This window comes from Scyliorhinus canicula, chromosome 15 (genome assembly GCF_902713615.1).
Source record: "Scyliorhinus canicula chromosome 15, sScyCan1.1, whole genome shotgun sequence".
NCBI lineage: Eukaryota > Metazoa > Chordata > Chondrichthyes > Carcharhiniformes > Scyliorhinidae > Scyliorhinus > Scyliorhinus canicula.
This window is the reverse complement of record NC_052160.1, coordinates 41,971,360-41,990,809: the sequence shown is the minus strand read 5'-3', so window position 1 is coordinate 41,990,809 and position 19,450 is coordinate 41,971,360. Positions and strand designations below refer to the sequence as shown.

Below are 19,450 nucleotides of genomic sequence, written 5' to 3'. Positions count from 1 at the left end.
AAACCGAAACGTGGTTAAAGGAAACAAATACAAATCAGAACTGACCTTCCGGCACGTTGCCACCCACGTTAGCACAGGCCTCAATCTCGCTGATACCTAAGAAAGACAAAGACCCAACGGAATGTGGGTCATACAGACCCATATCTCTGCTGAATGCAGACGCCAAAATACTGGCCAAAATCCTAGCCAAAAGGCTAGAAGACTGTGTACCTGAGGTGGTCACAGAGGACCAGACGGGCTTTGTCAAAGGTAGACAGCTGACCGCGAACATCAGGCGCCTGCTGAACGTGATAATGACCCCCTCCGGGGAGAGAACACAAGAGGTGATCGTCTCCCTGGACGCAGAAAAGGCCTTCGACAGAGTCGAATGGATATACCTCATAGAGGTACTGGAGCGGTTCGGGCTTGGAACAGGGTTCACAGCTTGGGTAAAGCTCCTGTACAACGCTCCCATGGCGAGTGTACAGACCAACAATACCAACTCCCAATACTTCCAGCTGCACAGGGGCACCAGACAAGGATGCCCACTGTCCCCGCTGCTGTTCGCACTAGCAATCGAACCGCTAGCAATCGCGCTCAGGGCAGCAAAAAATTGGAGGGGGATCCGAAGGGGAGGTAGAGAGCACAGAGTCTCACTCTATGCGGATGATCTGCTCCTCTATATCTCGGACCCACAAAGCAGCATGGACGGAATCATCGCGCTCCTGAAAGAGTTTGGAGCCTTCTCGGGCTACAAACTCAACATGAGCAAAAGTGAGATCTTCCCATTACACCCGCAAGGGGGGGGGGGGGGGGGGCAGCACTAAAGGGGCTGCCGTTCAAACAAGCCCAACATAAATTCCGCTACCTGGGGATCCAAATAGCCCATGACTGGAAAGGGATCCACAAATGGAACCTCACCAGCCTGACGGAGGAAGTTAAAAAGGACCTGCAAAGATGGAACACACTCCCGCTCTCCCTCGCGGGGAGAGTTCAGACGATCAAAATGAACGTACTGCCCAGGTTCCTCTTCCTGTTTAGATCCATTCCGATCTACATCCCCAAGGCCTTTTTCAAAGCGCTGGACAAACTCATCATGGCGTTCGTATGGGGGGGTAAAAATGCTAGGATCCCAAAGAAGGTCTTACAAAAAACAAAAACCAGGGGAGGGTTAGCCCTCCCGAATCTACAATTCTACCACTGGGCAGCAACAGCCGAGCGAGTAAGGGGATGGATCCAGGAGCCAGAAGCTGAGTGGGTGCGTGCGGAGGAGGCCTCCTGCATGGGAACCTCCCTCCGGGCCCTCGCCATGGCAGCACTCCCATCCCCACCCAAAAAACACTCCAGCAGCCCAGTGGTGACAGCCACCCTCCAATCCTGGAACCAACTGCGGCAGCAACTTGGCCTGACCAAAATGTCGAACAGGGCTCCCATCTGCAACAACCATAGGTTCAAACCAGCACTGACCGACGCCACCTTCAAAAGGTGGAGGCAGGACGGGGGGACACTGACAGTCAGGGACCTATACACGGACGACAGGATCGCAACACTGGACGAACTGACAGAGAAATTTCAGCTAGCTGGGGGGAACGAGCTACGGTACCTGCAGCTCAAAAACTTCCTACGAAAGGAGACAAGGACGTACCCACAACCGCCACGACAGACACTACTGGAAGACCTACTGGACGCAAGTATCCTAGAGAAAGGGAACTGTAGTGACATGTATGACCGACTGGTAGATAGGGACGACACCGTACTGGACGCAACAAGGAGGAAATGGGAGGACGACCTGGGGATGGAGATCGGGTGGGGACTCTGGAGCGAAGCACTGCATAGGGTCAACTCCACCTCCACGTGCGCAAGGCTCAGCCTGACGCAACTAAAAGTGGTACATAGAGCCCACTTAACAAGAACCCGTATGAGTAGGTTCTTCCCGGAGGTGGAAGACAGATGTGAACGGTGCCAAAGAGGCCCGGCCAACCACGCCCACATGTTCTGGTCCTGCCCCAGACTCGTGGAGTACTGGACAGCCTTCTTCGAGGTAATGTCCAAAGTGGTGGGAGTGAGGGTGGAGCCATGCCCGATAGTGGCGGTCTTCGGGGTTTCAGAACAGCCAGATCTATTCCTGGGGAGGAGGGCGGATGCCCTTGCCTTTGCCTCCCTGATCGCCCGCCGTAGAATCCTGTTTGGCTGGCGGTCAGCAGCACCGCCCAGAGCTGCGGACTGGCTGTCCGACCTCTCGGAATCTCTCCAAATGGAGAAAATCAAATTTGCCATCCGAGGGTCGGACGACGGCTTCCACAGAACGTGGGAGCCATTCATGCAACTGTTCCGGGACCTATTTGTGGCCAATGTACAAGAGGAAGAATAGTCGGGGGAGGGTAGCGGGAGGGGGGGGGGGGGCTACAGGTTCGTTACGGGGGTTCGATGGCTAGCTAAGGCCCAAAACCAAGCTAAATAAACATGTTGAGGGGGGGGGGGGGGGCGCAGTTACTACTACGAAGATGCTTACCTGTAAATATGTATGTTAATTTTTGCGTGTCTGTTTTTGTTTGTTTTTTTTTTTCTCTCTCCTAACAATTTGTAATTTGTTCAATATAAAATACGAAAACTGAATAAAAACATTTATAAAAAAAAAAAAAAAAAGAACTGACCTTCCTTCTTTGGATAGGGTGCTCAGTTCTATGTGTTGACTCTGGAGTGTGCCACAAGAGCAGACCAGCCTCCTTCCAGGCAACCCAAGCACTGCGTTTATATCTCCAGTTTGCAGAAGCGTGCGTTCCAAACAACCTTTCTCCGTGGAGTGCAATGCTCTTAAAACAAAAAGGAGCAGTAAAAAAAAAAATCAATCAACCATGTTTCAAGGGAGACAGGCGCTGCTTGAGCAGTAATCTCGCTTTGATTCATTATTAGGATTGTAGCAGTACTCTGGGTTTTAAAAAAAATAATTTGATGAAGTGAAACACAACAGTGCTGAAAATGTAAGGGGATCACCACTTTTATGCACTGGGTTTCAGCATTGGGTATGCACCCAAATTTGATGCAATGCAGGTTAGGTACAAAGCAAAGCTCCCCTACATCAAACTCCTGATGGCAGATACAGCACAGGTTCAATACAGAGTAAAGCTCTTTACAGTGCCTGAATACTGTACTTTAACCAAAAGTGAAGTAATTCTGTATTCGGGGGCAAAGTTGCATACGCTAAAATAAAGTTAAAGTTAAACCCTATTTAAAATGTTGGCTAATTATTAATGCACTAACATTAATCACCTCTCACTATTATGCTCTCTTTGACGATTAACAAAGTCTCATCTCCCCTTCTGAAGTCAAACACAAAAGTCCAAACAAAGACAGAGAACAAGTAAATGTCCTGCTGCTGCAGTTCTGCTCTGTACCACAAAACTCTCAAGTGTGAAGAGTAGACCAAGTGGGCTAATGACTGACAGTGAGTGCTTCCTGTAATTACATGGCAGAGAAATAACGTGGGTTAATTTCCAACTCAACATACAGCAACCCAGTGGCGTGCAGAGGGGGTGGCCGACGGTGCGTTGGCCCCGGGCATCCATTGGATGGGGGCATTCAATCAGAGAAGGAAATAATTTTATTTATTTTTAAATATATATTTTTTTAAATTTAGATTACCCAATTATTTTTTTTCAATTAAGGGGCAATTTAGCGTGGCCAATCCACCTACTCTGCACATTTTTTGGGTTGTGGGGGCGAAACCCACGCAGACACGGGGAGAATGTGTAAACTCCACACGGACAGTGACCCAGAGCCGGGATCGAACCTGGGACCTCAGCGCCGTGAGACGGTTGTGCTAACCACTAGGCCACCGTGCTGCCCCAGAGAAGGAAATAAGATAGTAATTTTAAAATTTCAGCGGTGATAAATCAATTTTTGGAGGCTCACCGCACTGCAGAGGCAGTTGTTAGCCCTTTATTCCTTTAACATGGTGTACCCTTTCTGTCTAGAGAAAATGGTGCTTCTCCCCATCCCCCCACATGCATGCGCATGATGTACGTGGTGGAACCATCAAAAGCAACAAGCAGACGTGGCTGTTCGTTCCTGCGTTTCCTCGAGTCATAACTCGTCTTTTCTTCAGCTTTTTGTGCATCTAGATTAGTTCTTTTACCTACTCAGGTCAGTGAATAGCTCTAGAACGGGTGCAACTACGTTTTTTATAGGTTTTTGGTGATATTTAATGAAATATTTACGTGGGATGTAGTAAGAGTGAAGCCTGGATGATCAGAGGACTGCTATGGCATTTAATCTCGGAATAGGAGACATTTATTCCTTAACATGCTAATATTCGAATACAGATACCACTAATTTGCATGATGTGGAGATGCCGGCGTTGGACTGGGGTGAGCACAGTAAGAAGTCTTACAACACCAGGTTAAAGTCCAACAGGTTTGTTTCAAACACGAGCTTTCGGAGCACGGCTCCTTCTTCAGGTGAAACTAATTTGCAAGTCTATGATATAAATTGCACAAAATTATCAGTGGAGAATCAGTGTGAAATAATTTGATACGAAGGAACAAAGAAATGAAATATGGTTTATCCGTCTGCAACTGACCGATTGTTTACCATTTTCTTCCCATTTTCTCATGCGTCTTACGGTTTTTGAGATAGAAAATGAAATGTTACGAGTATTTCATGTACAACCGACTGGAGCACAGAACAGGAAAAAAAAGAGGGCCAGAGTCGAAGAAGAGTCCCATCAAAGAGGGGCATTAGATGCATGGATAAAAAGAAGTAAAGAAGAAGTAGGAGAACCTGGAGAAGTAAAAGATGATGTGGGTGCAGAGAAGGATTTTTCTGATACGGATTCAGTTCGGTCAGAACATAATACTCTCTCTCCTCAGTCTCGTTGTCAGGATGATGATCCGTGTGAAGATAATAAAGAAGATTTTAGCATATTTTTGCAAAGAAGCGGTTTTGGCTGTTTGAAGAAACCGATTCCAGATCATTTGAAGATGACAATATTACAACATGGCCCTGAAAGATATCAGAATAAAAGTGGTCCATTTGCTGAGAAGGATGGAAGATCATTTTCCAAACAGTGGTTTGATAAAGTTTCCACAAACGGAGAAATTGTGGAGAGAAAATGGTTGTTATACTCTCCATATCGGAAAGCATGCTACTGTTTTGTTTGATTTTTGTTTTCAAAGGAGCATTTGTCGTCTGTGTCAAACTTTGGAAAAGAAGACGGTTTCTCCACTTGGAGAAATTCATATTGATGAAAACAGAAAAGTAGAAATAAAGGAGACATTTCTGGGATTTTTTCAAGTCAACAAGAAAGATGCAGTCAGCCTGGTAAATAAAATTCAGGAAAAATTGGAAGAAGACAAAATTTCCATGAATGACTGTCGTGGTCAAGCATATGATAACGCAGCAGTTATGGCTGGAGTGAGAGGAGGTGTTCAACAAAAAATTCTTGAAGTGAACCCAAAAGCTGTGTTTGTGAACTGCGAGAACCACAGCCTCAATTTGGCCTGTGTCCATGCAAATGAGGTGCAACCTGTTGTTGTTACATTTTTTGGCATTCTAGAAAAACTCTTTACTTTTTTTTCTTCATCTACTTCTCATTGGGAAGTGTTAAAATCATTTGTCACTCGGACTGTGAAAAGACAGTGTGACACAAGATGGAGTTCCAGCCCTGATGCTGTGCAAGTAATCCACGAAGAGTGTGACAACGTTATTGCAAGCCTTCAACACCTGCTGGAAGGAGAATTTTCAAGGGAAACTAAATCTGATGCAGGATCGCTACTGAACTCTATTCAACAGTTCCCGTTTATAGCTTTATTAAATTTTTGGTACTCAGTTTTATCATCAGTGGAGAAAGTCTCAAACCGTTTGCAGGATCTGAAAATGGGGTTCCATGAAGCTTCTTGTGATCTGAGAGGACTTATTCATATCTTGAATTTGAAGAATGACGAAATTATCCACAATGCAATAGATTTAGCCAATGACTATTGTGAAAATTGGGGAATACCAATTGCACGAACAAGGAGAAGAATAATAATGCCTGGAGAGTCAGCAAGAGATAGTGGACTGACGGCACAAGAAGAAATGAATAGAGTAATGGTAGAGATTGTGAACAGATTAAAAACTGAAATTGAAGACCGCAGTGTCCGTCTTCAAAGGCTCAGTGACCGATTTTCTTTTCTTCTGAACTTGAATTCAGTAGTGATTGAAGATGAACAAGAAAGAGAGAAATTAAAAAAGGAATGTTCAGACTTTGCAAATTATTATGACAATGATGTGGTTGCAATTCAGTTATATGACGAAATTATTGATTTTGTGATGCTCCTTTGAGCTGGAGGGAATAGAATTCCCCCGATCCTAAAGATGCTCTGGAGTCTTTCCTGCAGTATGGGAGGGATGTCTTTCCAACGCTGTGTGTTTCATACAGATTACTGTTTACAATCGCATTTTCAGTCGCAAGCTGTGAAAGGTAATTTTCAAAACTGAAATTAATAAAAACATATCTGAGGTCTTCTATGTCACAGGAGCGACTGACCAACCTGGCTTTAATAAGTATTGAAAAAGAATTTCTCACAGCTGATGTAAAAAGTGAAGTAGTTCAGGTGTTTTGTGACAGGAGGTATCATTTGGGGAAAAGAACTTAATAAATTTGATTGATTTATATTAAAATCGAATAAAGCGTTTATTTCATGTTTCATCTGTGTTTATATATTCAAAATGTTTTCCTTTCTCATAATATTTCTCAGTATATTAGGCCTTATACTTCGAGTCTTTGGGGCATACAATCAAGATTTTCCCAGGCATCACCAGACCTCTGCACGCCACTGCAGCAACCACACCTATATGTAATGCCTATGATCTTCCTTCAGAACTCAATTAGCCTCAGAAAACAGTTTTGCCTAGTGTCACCACACTACTTAGTATTTATCTCTAAGGATCACTGCAGGCCTTTTATCTATGCCAAAATAAATTGCAAAGAGGGGTATCTATATGGGCCAGAGAAGACTCCCCTACTGCTTTCCTCACCCAGCATGGCAGGTGTTGGCCTGGGTTTGGTGTTCTATGTCCACATCTCAGCCTGGCAATGTGCAAGCTCATTTCCCATTGTAGCCACCTGGGGTGGCCACGTCCCGATTCCAAAATGGATACTCGCAAAGAGTGCAGGGAAAAATGGACAGCACTAGGAAAACAAGCAGGTGCAAGGTTCCCTGTGTATTGGAACTTGCAGAACCCAGACAGAACTGAAACTACAAGCCATTAGCATAGTAATGAGCTATCTCCGGGGACAAAAAGAAACATTGAAACAATCGGTATCAGGACAGACTCCCCGGCGCCAGTGGGAGCTAAAACAAAGGCAGGCCAATGGTTACCTATAGCCCGCCCAACGACCGGGGAACGACCCCGTTATTGGAGAGAATCGATACAAATGATTGGGACATGGTCCAATTAATTAGGACCAAGCCCAGGGTCCGCCCAGAAGGGCGCGAAACCCTGGGGGCTATAAAACAGAGTCCCCAAGGTCAGTACGCTCTTTTACTCTTATTTTCCCCATCTTCGACTTGGCCTTTGGCTCTCAGCGACGAGAGGCCCGCCAAGCACGAGCCAAGTAAGTCTAAGGTCAATGCACGCTACGAGATAGACGCTCCTAGCTACTATTCTATACCAGTTCGAAGCCAGCAGTATCAGAACCGGACAACGGCCACTGTTCCTCTGACTGAGTGGGCACTCGAAGCTAAGTATAGGCTTTTAGTAGTAGTTGTAGTTTAGTGAGTAGAGTTTGTGCATGAGTAATAATTGACTGTGTGTGTAAATAAATGTGCATTGTTTCAAACTTACTAACTGGTGTGTCGAGTCATTGATCAGTATTCGGTTTTGAACCTTGTGGTGGTATCAGAAAGATAACTGGCGACTCTTGAGCAAAGGTAATTAAAACAGAGCAAATTAAGGAAAAGCATAATGAGCAACACCATCACTGCATCATTGGCATGTGGTGACGTGTAAAGAACAATGAACGGAGAGGGGGGCTCAATTCCAACAGTTTAGTTATAAAATATAACAATACACTGTAGAATTGATTATTTTTATGAAAATAGCCTATCTGAGAAAGCGCAAATAGCACAAAAATATCCAATTTCAGAAAAGTGTGTCAGGATACAAAAGTGCTCCACACTTTAACATTCAGTGTGAAACCCCCAATTCTCTGAAAAATAATGTGCATGCGTAATCAATCAGTTCTGCCGTATTGTCAAGTCTTATCAATGTGCCTTACTTCACTTCTCTTATCTCCAGGCTTCCAAAGGCCACACACAGGATATTCACAGCATCTGGAATGGGGATGAGTTCGATTATAGGAACCTGCAAGAGACAGGGGAGTGGGGACCAAATCAACATAAAAATCAGGTTAAAAATAAAAATCTAATCGCGACAACCATGTCTTTCCTTTTTTTTTCTTTTTAAAAAAATTTATTTTTATTTTTTTATTTATTATTTTTTTAAAATAAATTTAGATTACCCAATTATTTTTTCCAATTAAGGGGCAATTTAGCGTGGCCAATCCACCTACTCTGCACATTTTTGGGTTGTGGGGGCGAAACCCACGCAGACACGGGGAGAATGTGCAAACTCCACATGGACAGTGACCCAGAGCCGGGATCGAACCTGGGACCTCAGCGCCGTGAGGCGGTTGTGCTAACCACTAGGCCACCATGCTGCCCGTCTTTCCTTTTTTAAAAATAAATTTAGAGTACCCAATTATTTTTTTTTCCAATTAAGGGGCAATTTAGCATGGCCAATTCACCTACCCTGCACATCTTTGGGCTGTGGGGGTGAAATCCACGCAGACATGGGGAGAATGTGCAAACTCCGCACGGACAGTGACCCAGGCCTGCGATTCGAACCCGGGTCCTCAGCGCCGTAGGCAGCAATGCTAACCACTGTGCCACGTATCGCCCCTCTGTGAATAGTCTTTCCTGCTCAGCTTGTATTCCAAAACACAATACCAGCTGTACACAAAACCAAACAGCTGCCAACTAGTTATGGAACATAACCAATAGGAAACAATGCCCACGGCGGCACAGTGGTTAGCACTGCTGCATCACAGTGCTGAGGACCAGGGTTCGATCCCAGCCCTGGGTCACTGTCCGTGAGGAGTTTGCACATTCTCAGAGTGTCTGTGGGGTTCTCCACCCCCCATAACACAAAAAGATGTGCAGACTAGGTAGATTGACCACCCTAAAATTGCCCCTTATTTGGGAAAAAAAATAATTGGGTACTCTAAATTTATTTATTTTTAAAAAAAAGAAACAAAAAAGTTTCCTCCCAACCTCTGGGAAAGGAATCTGGATATGCAAGGGATATTTCGGGATGAGAGGAGAGCAGGGGGTCTAAAAGTGCGCTGGTGCTATGTTCCAACTTGTAACACCAATACTGTTTATTATTAAACACACCATTCCAACTTTTTTCATAGATTCCATTTATGCGGAAGACCCTCATTAGCTGCTGCTGCCTGTCAGTTTTCACAGATATCACGAGGCAGACTGATAAGGCTTTACATTTATAATTCTGACATGGCATCCAGAATCCTTCTCTTTAAAAAAAAATTAATTTAGAGTATCCAATAATTTTGTTTTTCCAATTAAGGGGCATGGCCAGTCCACCCACCCTGCACATCTTTGGGTTGTGGGGATGAGACCCACGCAGACACAGGGAGAATGTGCAAACTCCACACGGACAGTGACCCAGGACCGGGATCGAACCTGGGACCTTGGCGTCGTGAGGCTGCAGTATCCCAAATCCTTCTCAAGGGCAATTATAGAGATGGGCAATAGAATTGCTGGCTAGCCAGCGACACCCCCATCCCGTGAAAGAATAAAAGCAACTCTGACAGAACTTCAAGCATTTGAGTCAAACATTTACTTTAATTGCTGTTCAAAGTGAACTATTGAGCACTGACTATTAGACAGTCAGACCAGAATTAAGGTGATTTGCAACTAGAAAAGAACAGGCATCCTTACCTTATCAAAGGCCCATGTGTGGATGTTAGTCCACTGGTTTAGTTGCTGTGGGGCCCACAAGAATACTGCTGTTTCACAAGCACAAGCAATACACAAGGCTTTTGTCCCGCTCACTATCCAGAACACTGTACACAAATCAGTAACACAGGAAGTGGATGGATTCTACAAATACAAGTGATAAAATAATTTAGCCTCTTTAAATATTAATACAACGATAAGCTATTTCTCTTACAGAGCAACTCTACTGCACAACAACCAACATGGCTACTACATAGGACCAGTTCTATCAACAGAGTGTCTCTCCCACATCCTGTACATATAATACAAAATCAAAAGGCTCCCAGCCAAGTTTGTGCATTCAGAAAATAGGCTTCTATATCTGCCCAGGAGTTTTGAACAGTTAAAATGTGACCTTCTGAAGAACCACAAGTTCACATTTCCTGTTTAAAATAAGACAATTTGTTCCTCCTGTTGTTCGTGTGATAGCTAATTTCGTGGAACTTTGTTCATCCAGAGTTCCCAGCATCATTCCTAGGGGCTAGTACAGAACTCGTCAATATTTTGAACCATCGGGTCAGTTTTGAAATCAGGTTGTATCATTGCAGCTCAGTCACTTTGCAGAGAAAACGCGACCTTTTAAATCTTGGCAGTGTTCAGTATTTACTAACCTGTAAAGTGGAGATTAACTGCAAGGTTTGTCGCTTCAGGCTTTGCTCAAGCTGATGGGCAGAAGGAGCAGAAGTCAAGGCATCATCATTTCCCTACCAAAAAATCCCACAAAATTTAGTCAGAAGGCTTTTAGAAACGATAAAAGATCAATACACACACCCTATTCAAGAATGCAGAATTGGGGCAGCATGGTGGCGCAGTGGGTAGCACTGCTGCTGCCTCACGGCGCCGAGGTCCCAGGTCCGATCCCAGCTCTGGGTCACTGTCCGTGTGGAGTTTGCACATTCTCCCCGTGTTTGCGTGGGTTTCACCCCCACAACCCAAAGATGTGCAGGGTAGGTGGATTGGCCACGCTAAATTGCCTCTTAATTGGAAAAAAAATTGGGTACTCTAAATTTAAAAAAAGGAATGTAGAATTGGTGGACTCCAGGTGCCTGTACAAAGTCAGTGCTCTCCCCAACCAAGGTTCAACGGTAAATGAAAACGGCCAAGCTGCTATATGGACACATGTCCTCACTTAATGCTGTTTCCCACCAAAGGCATTTGGGACAACATTGGAGGGGGCAAGGAAACAGCCACTAAAGGTGGCAGATGTAACATAATTACAAATAATAATTGCTTTTCTTTTGTTTCGGTAGATTATATAGAGTTACAGGTAGGAACTGCTGCTCTCTGCAGCACGGACAGATCAGAGGTTCAAAGAAATCTATGCTTTTTTAAATTCTGCACCTCGGTCAGTCACACATACCTTTCACTAAAGGGAGGCAAGTTGTAGCAGGCTGGCTCAGCAGAGTGGCCCACCGGATAAGATAGTCCCTTGTGGGAGAGTCATTGACCTCTACTTTGCACTTCTGCCACAGCAACACACAAGGTAAAGGACTCGTTATGCCTTACCCTGCACTCAACACTTCATGGCAACGAATCTTGCACCACACGAACCAGCGCATGCCGTGAAACAAAAATCATACCTCTTCAATTGCAGTGCCCGCTTCAGCAAATTTCACCGCACAATCCTCGTTCAACATCTCTGACTGACTGATCTTTGTCGCACAACTGCCGTGGAACTGCTCCGGAGGTTGTTCACCTGCATCTAGATGTTCCCTTGCAGACAGAGTGTCTTCTCTATTTACTACTGGCACCGCCCCTTCAGCAGATGTCTGTAACGTTTGCCCACAGCTCCCATCATTATTCTGAACGTCCTCACACGCATGTGATAGTGTGCCAGTTTGGAGAGAGTCTTGATTTCGATGGTTATTTTGGGAAAGGACTGAAGAACCAAATGCAGGAGTGAAGCCAAGTGAAGGGAACACAGGGCTACCTGCACCTTGCTCACGCTGGTGGACGTTCCCTGCCTGTGGAGTACAGGAAGGTGTTGACAGCAGAACGCTGGAGGACAGTTTACAGCCAGATGTATCTTCTGGTCTTTTCTGATTGGAAGGGCTAATTGCACCATCTGCTGCTGGCTCCTCTGGGGTCCTGCTCCATTTCTTGTGGTCTAAACTCTCTAGGTGAAAAAACATATATACATATAAACCATCACCATGGACTTTTAAGACAGACAAACCATTGCCGCACCTAGACTGATTCCGCTACCGTTGAGAGGCTAGCACCGGTGTTGGTTGGAACACAATCGTTTCCAATGAAAAACGGTGCGGGAGTCGCCGGGTCTGTGATCGACACATGGGAGGCAGACAAGCTGCAGCCACACACACACATTACACTCCCCACACACACTCATACCAGCCAAAAAGCTGTCACTGGTTGTGGTGGAGTGCACCCATACACCCGATGGGTCGGCTGGAGCCAGAGGGCATCCGGGGGGGGGGGGGGGGGGGGGGCCTGGCAGAAGCGCCAGCGGCACAACCGTCAGCAAACGATGGTGATATTGGACACCTTCCGTATCCCCCTTCTCCCTCTGCAGCCACCACGCCAGTTCACGATTTTTAAAAGCACAGTGAACCACGGCATCGGGAACTCAGCCCATCGGGGGCGGAGATTCGTGGAGGCCCAGCAGAATACCGGATCGAGCCTGTTAATGATATGTAAACGGTGTCTACTGTCTGGAACGTACTGACGCCGTTTTCGAGGTGCTGGAGCATTGCGTTTGGGAGTCAAATCAGCGCCTGCCACGATTTCGGTGTTGGAACCGATTCTCCGCCCAATCGCCTTTCCCGAATTCGCCGTCAGCTAATAGAGAATCTCGCCCAATATCTTCACCGCTCTCACAGGCCAATATGCATACAGTCTATAGTTAATAGGCAAAATATTTGTACTGTGTGGGTATGATTCATAAATAGCTTATACAAATAAGCTCTGCTAATAGGATAAAGATAAATTTGTGCCATGATGTATTGTTTGTCCAATCTCTTGGAATATATTAGTTTATAGGATATCTAACTTGGAAAAGGGAATAAGGTAAATGTTGGGTAATTAAACATAAAACTGTAAACTTTGATTGGAATATTAAGATCTTCTTTAGGAATGACTGAACAATCTTACTTTGTGGGTGGTGTTCCTCACAGCTTTCTGTCGCTTGTTTAATGTCCTGTGAATGTGGACTGTCACAGTGCCCTGCGTCCCAATTCTCTGTTTCCACCCGAGTTTCCACAGTACAGTCAACGATATTGTGCTGGGAAGGAAGAAGCGATTTCCTCAAAGATTCTGCTTTTAGCTTCTCTTTAAGTTGACCGTATTCTTCATCAGGGAGGTCAAAATCCTGGATCTCCAGGCTGTGAAACAGTTTTTTGACAACAGGCTTTTTAACGGCGAGCAATGGTTCAGAGCAGGTCAGTGTTCCATCTTCAAGTCGAGCGGTGGGTTTCCTGGAGCTTGAACGTGTTCTACGATAACAGTTACCTATTGGGAATACACAAATCGCATTACATCAAATGTACAATCTCGAATGTACAGTAAGTCCTTGCTCAACACCAACTTACTTTTTCACTTTAACACCGTTCAAAAAGTAGACTCACTTAACGCTGCCAGTTTCACTTTAACATAGTTTTCCACAGGCAGCCTCTTCTGTGAACTGTCTGCTCAAGACACCGCCCCCCCCCCCCCCCCCCCCCTTCCCCCTTCCTCCAACTCCCGGCCTTATCGCTCCATCTCCAATGTGACTCTCGACCATGCCTCTCCCTGCAACATCCCCCCTCTCCCCCACCAGATGCCGAGCCCTAGTCCTTAATTACTGGCTCCCCCGCACACTCCCACCACCCCCTCTTGCCTCTGGGCATCCGTTCTTATGACTCCTTTGAGTCTGTTCTTCAGTGGCCCCCAAATCCTTAACATGCATTAAGTCCTGGTCTCCATCTGCTGGCAGAAGCTGGTCAGTGTGGGTAGCTGCTAACTGCACCAATCAACCTCTACCACTAGATGGAGCCTGAACTCTAAATGTACTGTACCAAGGTGGGTATAGTACTGTAATTTTTAGAAGTTATTTAATTTGTGTATTATATTTATTTCACATTTAATGATGCATTTTAGTTTGCAAGTTATTTCAGCTAGGAAAGCAGAGTGCTGCACAAGTATGGTACATTGTTTCAACTTGTACATTATCTTTCCCCCAGGCGAGAAATGTCCAAAGGAACTTAACCCCAAGCTTTAACATTGATTCCGACTCACCTAAAGTTGTTTCGTGATTTTCAGGAAAGCAATCACAGCTTTTAAGTGAGGGTATTTGGATCCTCACTGTCTTCAGGTGATGTCCCGGAGGACTGGAGAATAGCCAATGTTGTTCCTTTGTTTAAGAAGGATAGCAAGGATAATCCGGGAAACTACAGGCCGGTGAGCCTTACATCAGTGGTAGGGAAATCACTGGAGAGAATTCTTCGAGACAGGATCTACTCCCATTTGGAAGCAAATGGATGTATTAGCGAGAGGCTAATACTTGATGAGTTTTTCAAGGAGGTCACAAAGATGATTCAGTCTGATGTGGATGTCGTCTATATGGACTTCAGTAAGGCCTTTGACAAGGTCCCTCATGGCAGACTGGTACAAAAGGTGAAGTCACACGGGATCAGGGGTGAGCAAGATGGATACAGAACTGGCTAGGTCACAGAAGGCAGAGAGTAGCAATGGAAGGGTGCTTTTCTGATTGGAGGGCTGTGACTAGTGGTGTTCCGCAGGGATCAGTGCTGGGACCTTTGCTGTTCGTAGTTTCCTCCACGTTTTCCGTGGAGGAAAATGTAACTGGTCCGATTAGTAAGTTGGCAGACGACACAAAGATTGGTGGAATCGCGGATAGAGATGAGGACTGTCAGAGGATACAGCAGGATTTAGATCGTTTGGAGACTTGGGCGGAGAGATGGCAGATGGAGTTTAATCCAGACAAATGTGAGGTAATGCATTTTGGAAGGTCTAATGCAGGTAGGGAATATACAGTGAATGGTAGAACCCTCAAGAATATTGACGGTCAGAGAGATCTTGGTGTACAGGTCCACAGGTCACTGAAAGGGGCAACACAGGTGGAGAAGGTAGTCAAGAAGGCATACGGCATGCTTGGGCGGGGCACTGAGTATAAAAATTGGCAAGTCATGTTGCAGCTGTATAGAACCTGAGTTAGGCTACACTTGGGAGTATAGTGTTCAATTCTGGTCACCACACTACCAGAAGGATGAAGGCTTTAGAGAGGGTGCAGAAGAGATTTACCAGGATGTTGCCTGGTATGGAGGGCATTAGCTATGAGGAGAGGTTGAATAAACTCGGTTTGTTCTCACTGGAACAACAGAGGTTGAGGGGCGATCTGATAGAGGTCTACAAATTATGAGGGGCATGGACAGAGTGGGTCAGCAGAGGCTTTTTCCCAGGGTAGAGGGGTCAATTACTAGGGGGCATAGGTTTAAGGTGCGAGGAGCAAGGTTTAGAGGAGATGTACGAGGCAAGTTTTTTACACAGAGGGTAATGGGTGCCTGGAACTCGCTGCCGGAGGAGGTGGTGGAAGCAGGGACGATAGTGACGTTTAAGGGGCATCTTGACAAATACATGAATAGGATGGGAATAGAAGGATACGGACCCTGGAAGTGTAGAAGGTTTTAGTTTAGACGGGCAGCTTGGTCGGCGCAGGCTTGGAGGGCCGAAGGGCCTGTTCCTGTGCTGTACTTTTCTTTGTTCTTTGTTTTGTATTACATATGGAAATTGACTGGCAGGAGAAGACCAGCTGGTCTACCAAGCCTGCCCCAGTATCAATTTAACCATATTGGGCCTTCCACAGTTATGGAAAAAGTTTGGCAAATCATTAAATGTGCAAACATTCAGGTGAGACGAAAGTCAGTAATAACCCCTATTTTTCCAAATTAACTACACTCATGGGGCTTCTCATGAAGCATATGTCCATCAATGGTGCAAGCACCAGGATACCCTTACCATACTGCACAGAGTTCAGTGCTTACACCGGGATCTATTACAGAACAGTGTTTGTAAAAACTGTAAATAAACTTTTCACAATTGTTATGGCTCTTTAAAAGTCAGCACTTTCAATTCTAATTGGAAGAAGTGGACCTATTGCTCATTGATTGAAGATAATCCCAAAGGCAAAACTCAATATAATACATAGGAGTAAGGTGGAGACCATTCAGTCCCTCAAACCTTTTCCATCATTCCATGGGATCGGGTGGATCTGATTGTGGCCACTTTCCTTCCTTTTTTTTCTTTAAAAAAAAAATAAATTTAGAGTACCCAATTCTTTTTTTTTAAATTAAGGGGCAATGTAGTGTGGCCAATCCACCTGACCTGCAAATCTTTGGGTTGCAGGGGTGAAACTCACGCAGACACAGGTAGAACACGCAAACTTTACACACACAGTGACTAGGGGCTGGGATCGAACCCCGGTCTTCAGCGCCGGAGGCAGCAGTGCTAACCACTGTGCCACCATGCCGCCCACTTTTCTTCTTGCCTCCTAAACCCACATATCTTACCCGTACGCCATCCCCGTCCGACATCATACTCACCTCAGCTTAAAAATCAAAAAATACCTAGGATCCACATAACTTGGGGCTAATTAAATGATGATAATAGACATGCAAACTCCTTAACGACACCATGAATCCTCTCATTTCCTACCTACCCAACTATAGCTCAGTGCAATCTCTCTGCTCATCAGCCTCATCCTCCACAACAATGATTACTACACTTTATAAAGTATATCTTTTGGCGGAGTAGCATTTTTAGACCTCCTGAGATTGTGAAAGGTGCTATAGAAGTGCCAGTTCTTTCTTTTCTTCTCCTAAACAAAAACTAATGTGCTGTACCCACTCTGTAATGTCGGCACTCAAAGAATCAAGTCAGGCGACCGGCAGTCAAATCTATCAAAATTCAACAATGCATTCAGTGCTCACCTTTCGAGAGTCTCACCCTCCTTCTGGGCTGAGACACTTGGGCCAAAGTGTCCTCTCCGTACGACTCTACCCCCAATGGAAACAACTGCCTTGCACCATTGAAACTCTTCTTCATCGAGATGCCAAGAAAGGGATCTTGCTGAGTCTCTGGGACCATTTCCTGACTGTCGATATCACTGTTCAATCCGCAGTGATGCTCTGGCACACCCGAAACAGACTCTCTCTGTTCTGTCGAAGAACCTTTTAAGTTTTCTTTGAAAGGCCTTACTAACACATCACTGCTCTGGCTTTCGATGGACTCCTGTAGTGGTTTCCCAATGTGTTTAGGTTTAGCCAAAGTCAGATTAGAACTCTTGATATTAAAGTTAGTCATACTCGAAAAATCATGACCACTCAACTTATTTACTGTATTTCCAAACAGTTCACAAGTGTTGGGCACTGGCTGACAGAAGTTATTTTCATCCCCCTCGCTTTCTCTCTCACTATGAACATCAGAAGCTGCAACATGTTGAACATCAGAAATTGTGTGATTGTTTAAAGTCCACTCTGTAACTTTCAATACCTTAGTATCATCCGTGAGTTTGGGTTTTATACATCCTCCTCGATCTCTTTTTCTCCCTTTCACATGGTTCGATTTAATACTTTGAGAATCAACATCAGTGTTCCAGGGGTACTGTGAGTGATGCTGTGAAGATGCTGCATTAGATGCTGCAAAATCATCCTCCTGACTGTTAAAAAGTAATAATGTGTCGCTGATCTCTCCCTCAGCCTTGGGGAGGCCTTTTGCAGGGTTGCCCTGATCAAGTGTGGACTTCTTAGACTTCCCTCTGCCACCCCTTCTGCACTTTCCCAAGTGGCTGTGAATCACTGCGTTGAGATCTACCTGCTGCTGACAGCTGGTCATGCGTCGGGTTGTCCGCACATAATACTCTACAGGGAAGAGAAGACCCTCAACAAGGGTACAAGAGTTCAGTGGGTTGTCTTCTGAAGCTTCATGTAAATCAGAATTTCCCTGCAGCCGATCTAGTTCTGACACTACTGCCTCACTTGCAAGATTGCTCTCAGAAGCTACAATGAGTTCCTCGTGGCAGTTTAGCTCTTCTTGCTGTGGCCGGGTGGCTTCAGTCAGTGCCTCTGGATCCCTTGAACTGAAAGCTTCATTTTCACACACAGACACTGCTGTAGACTTGACACCAGGACTGCAGCAGACTGTGTCATTCATAGTTCTGCCCAAGTGCGAGGTCAAGTGATTACCTTCTACCTCTTGTGCTTCATTTTTGAATGGCACAGAGTCTTCTTGGCGAGAACCATTCTCCTTTACATCTCTACCTAGTGCCGTGGAGACGTCGTTGCCTCTGTTAAAGAAGGAAGATATTGCATTCTGTTCATGAACAGCTGAATCCAGTTCTTCTATTTCTTTAACAGAGGGTTCTTCAGAACTTGCCAGAGATGCACTCAGTTCATTGGCTGCTTCACCCTTTTTCAGTACTTCACCCGACTTCTTTTTCTTCAGTTTCAGACGACTTGGAACTCGAATGTCTGACTTTGTGACAGGACCTGTTTCCACCACTGGGGAAAAGGTGGGTTCTGCTGAAGGGTCTTCAAAACTTTCACACGTTCTTGTCAAAGCCGCATTTGGGCCACCAATGGAGTCGATGATTTCAGGCTCAAGGTTAAAGGTCACTGCTGATTTTTTCTCCTTGCTTTCTGGGACTCGGCTTCTCTGATATGAAGAACTTGACTGATACGTATCCAAAAATGGCAAGGACTCACCTTTGTAAAAAGATTTAAGAAACATACATTAGGTTCTGAATTTCTTTTTCTTGTGGGAGAGGGGGAAAGAGAAGGAAACAGAGACAGATACACAATCTGAATATAAAAGGTAAACAGGGCCACGAGTTTTTATTTTAAAAGAAAACATTGGTGTAACAACTTTACATTATCCAACAGGCAGAAGAGGCTCGAGGGGTCGAATGGTCCTATTCTTAATCAGCATGGATGCAGAGTGGGTAGGTGACAACTGAGAAGCAAGTAAACTCCCAATTTTAATTTGCACAGAATGCAGGCGTATCCCGGTGACATTCACTTTAAGCTTTCCATTTGTTGTAGCAAAGTCTATCACTGAAGTCAGTATGATCAACAAGTCACCCAAAAGCAAGATCCGTTCTAAAGTTTAAAATTATTTGCTGAAAACTTACCAGTTGTCTGCTGGGTTGCGCTTTGCTCTTCCAGCGGCTGATTCTGGTGTGCAATGGTGTTTTTAACATGATTCCGCACAAGTTCAGCTTTCTGTGCACGCTAGTGACAGAAAATAAAAGTTTAACAGATGTGCCAACATAAAGTCAATGAGATGGTAGCCTCAATTATGCACTCAAGTTCTTTAATGGGGCTTTCTTTAATGGGGCTTGAATCAACTACCTTCCAACTCAGAAGCAAATGCCATTACCTAGTCTAAGCCGATATACA

At 45.0% G+C, this 19,450-nt stretch overlaps 1 protein-coding gene across 1 annotated transcript in view; it reads right to left on the bottom strand.

Moving 5' to 3' along the window:
* Nucleotides 1-19,450, bottom strand: part of palb2 (partner and localizer of BRCA2) — a 28,707-nt gene that overhangs the window by 7,701 nt on the left and 1,556 nt on the right. Inside the window, exons 3-10 of the mRNA XM_038820440.1 lie at nt 19,183-19,282; nt 16,985-18,757; nt 13,152-13,508; nt 11,621-12,156; nt 10,652-10,744; nt 9,984-10,145; nt 8,240-8,325; nt 2,634-2,792 (exon numbers count right to left, since the gene is read on the bottom strand). Coding sequence (XP_038676368.1) covers nt 2,634-2,792; nt 8,240-8,325; nt 9,984-10,145; nt 10,652-10,744; nt 11,621-12,156; nt 13,152-13,508; nt 16,985-18,757; nt 19,183-19,282 — 3,266 coding nt within the window. The remainder of the gene's footprint in view (nt 1-2,633; nt 2,793-8,239; nt 8,326-9,983; nt 10,146-10,651; nt 10,745-11,620; nt 12,157-13,151; nt 13,509-16,984; nt 18,758-19,182; nt 19,283-19,450) is intronic.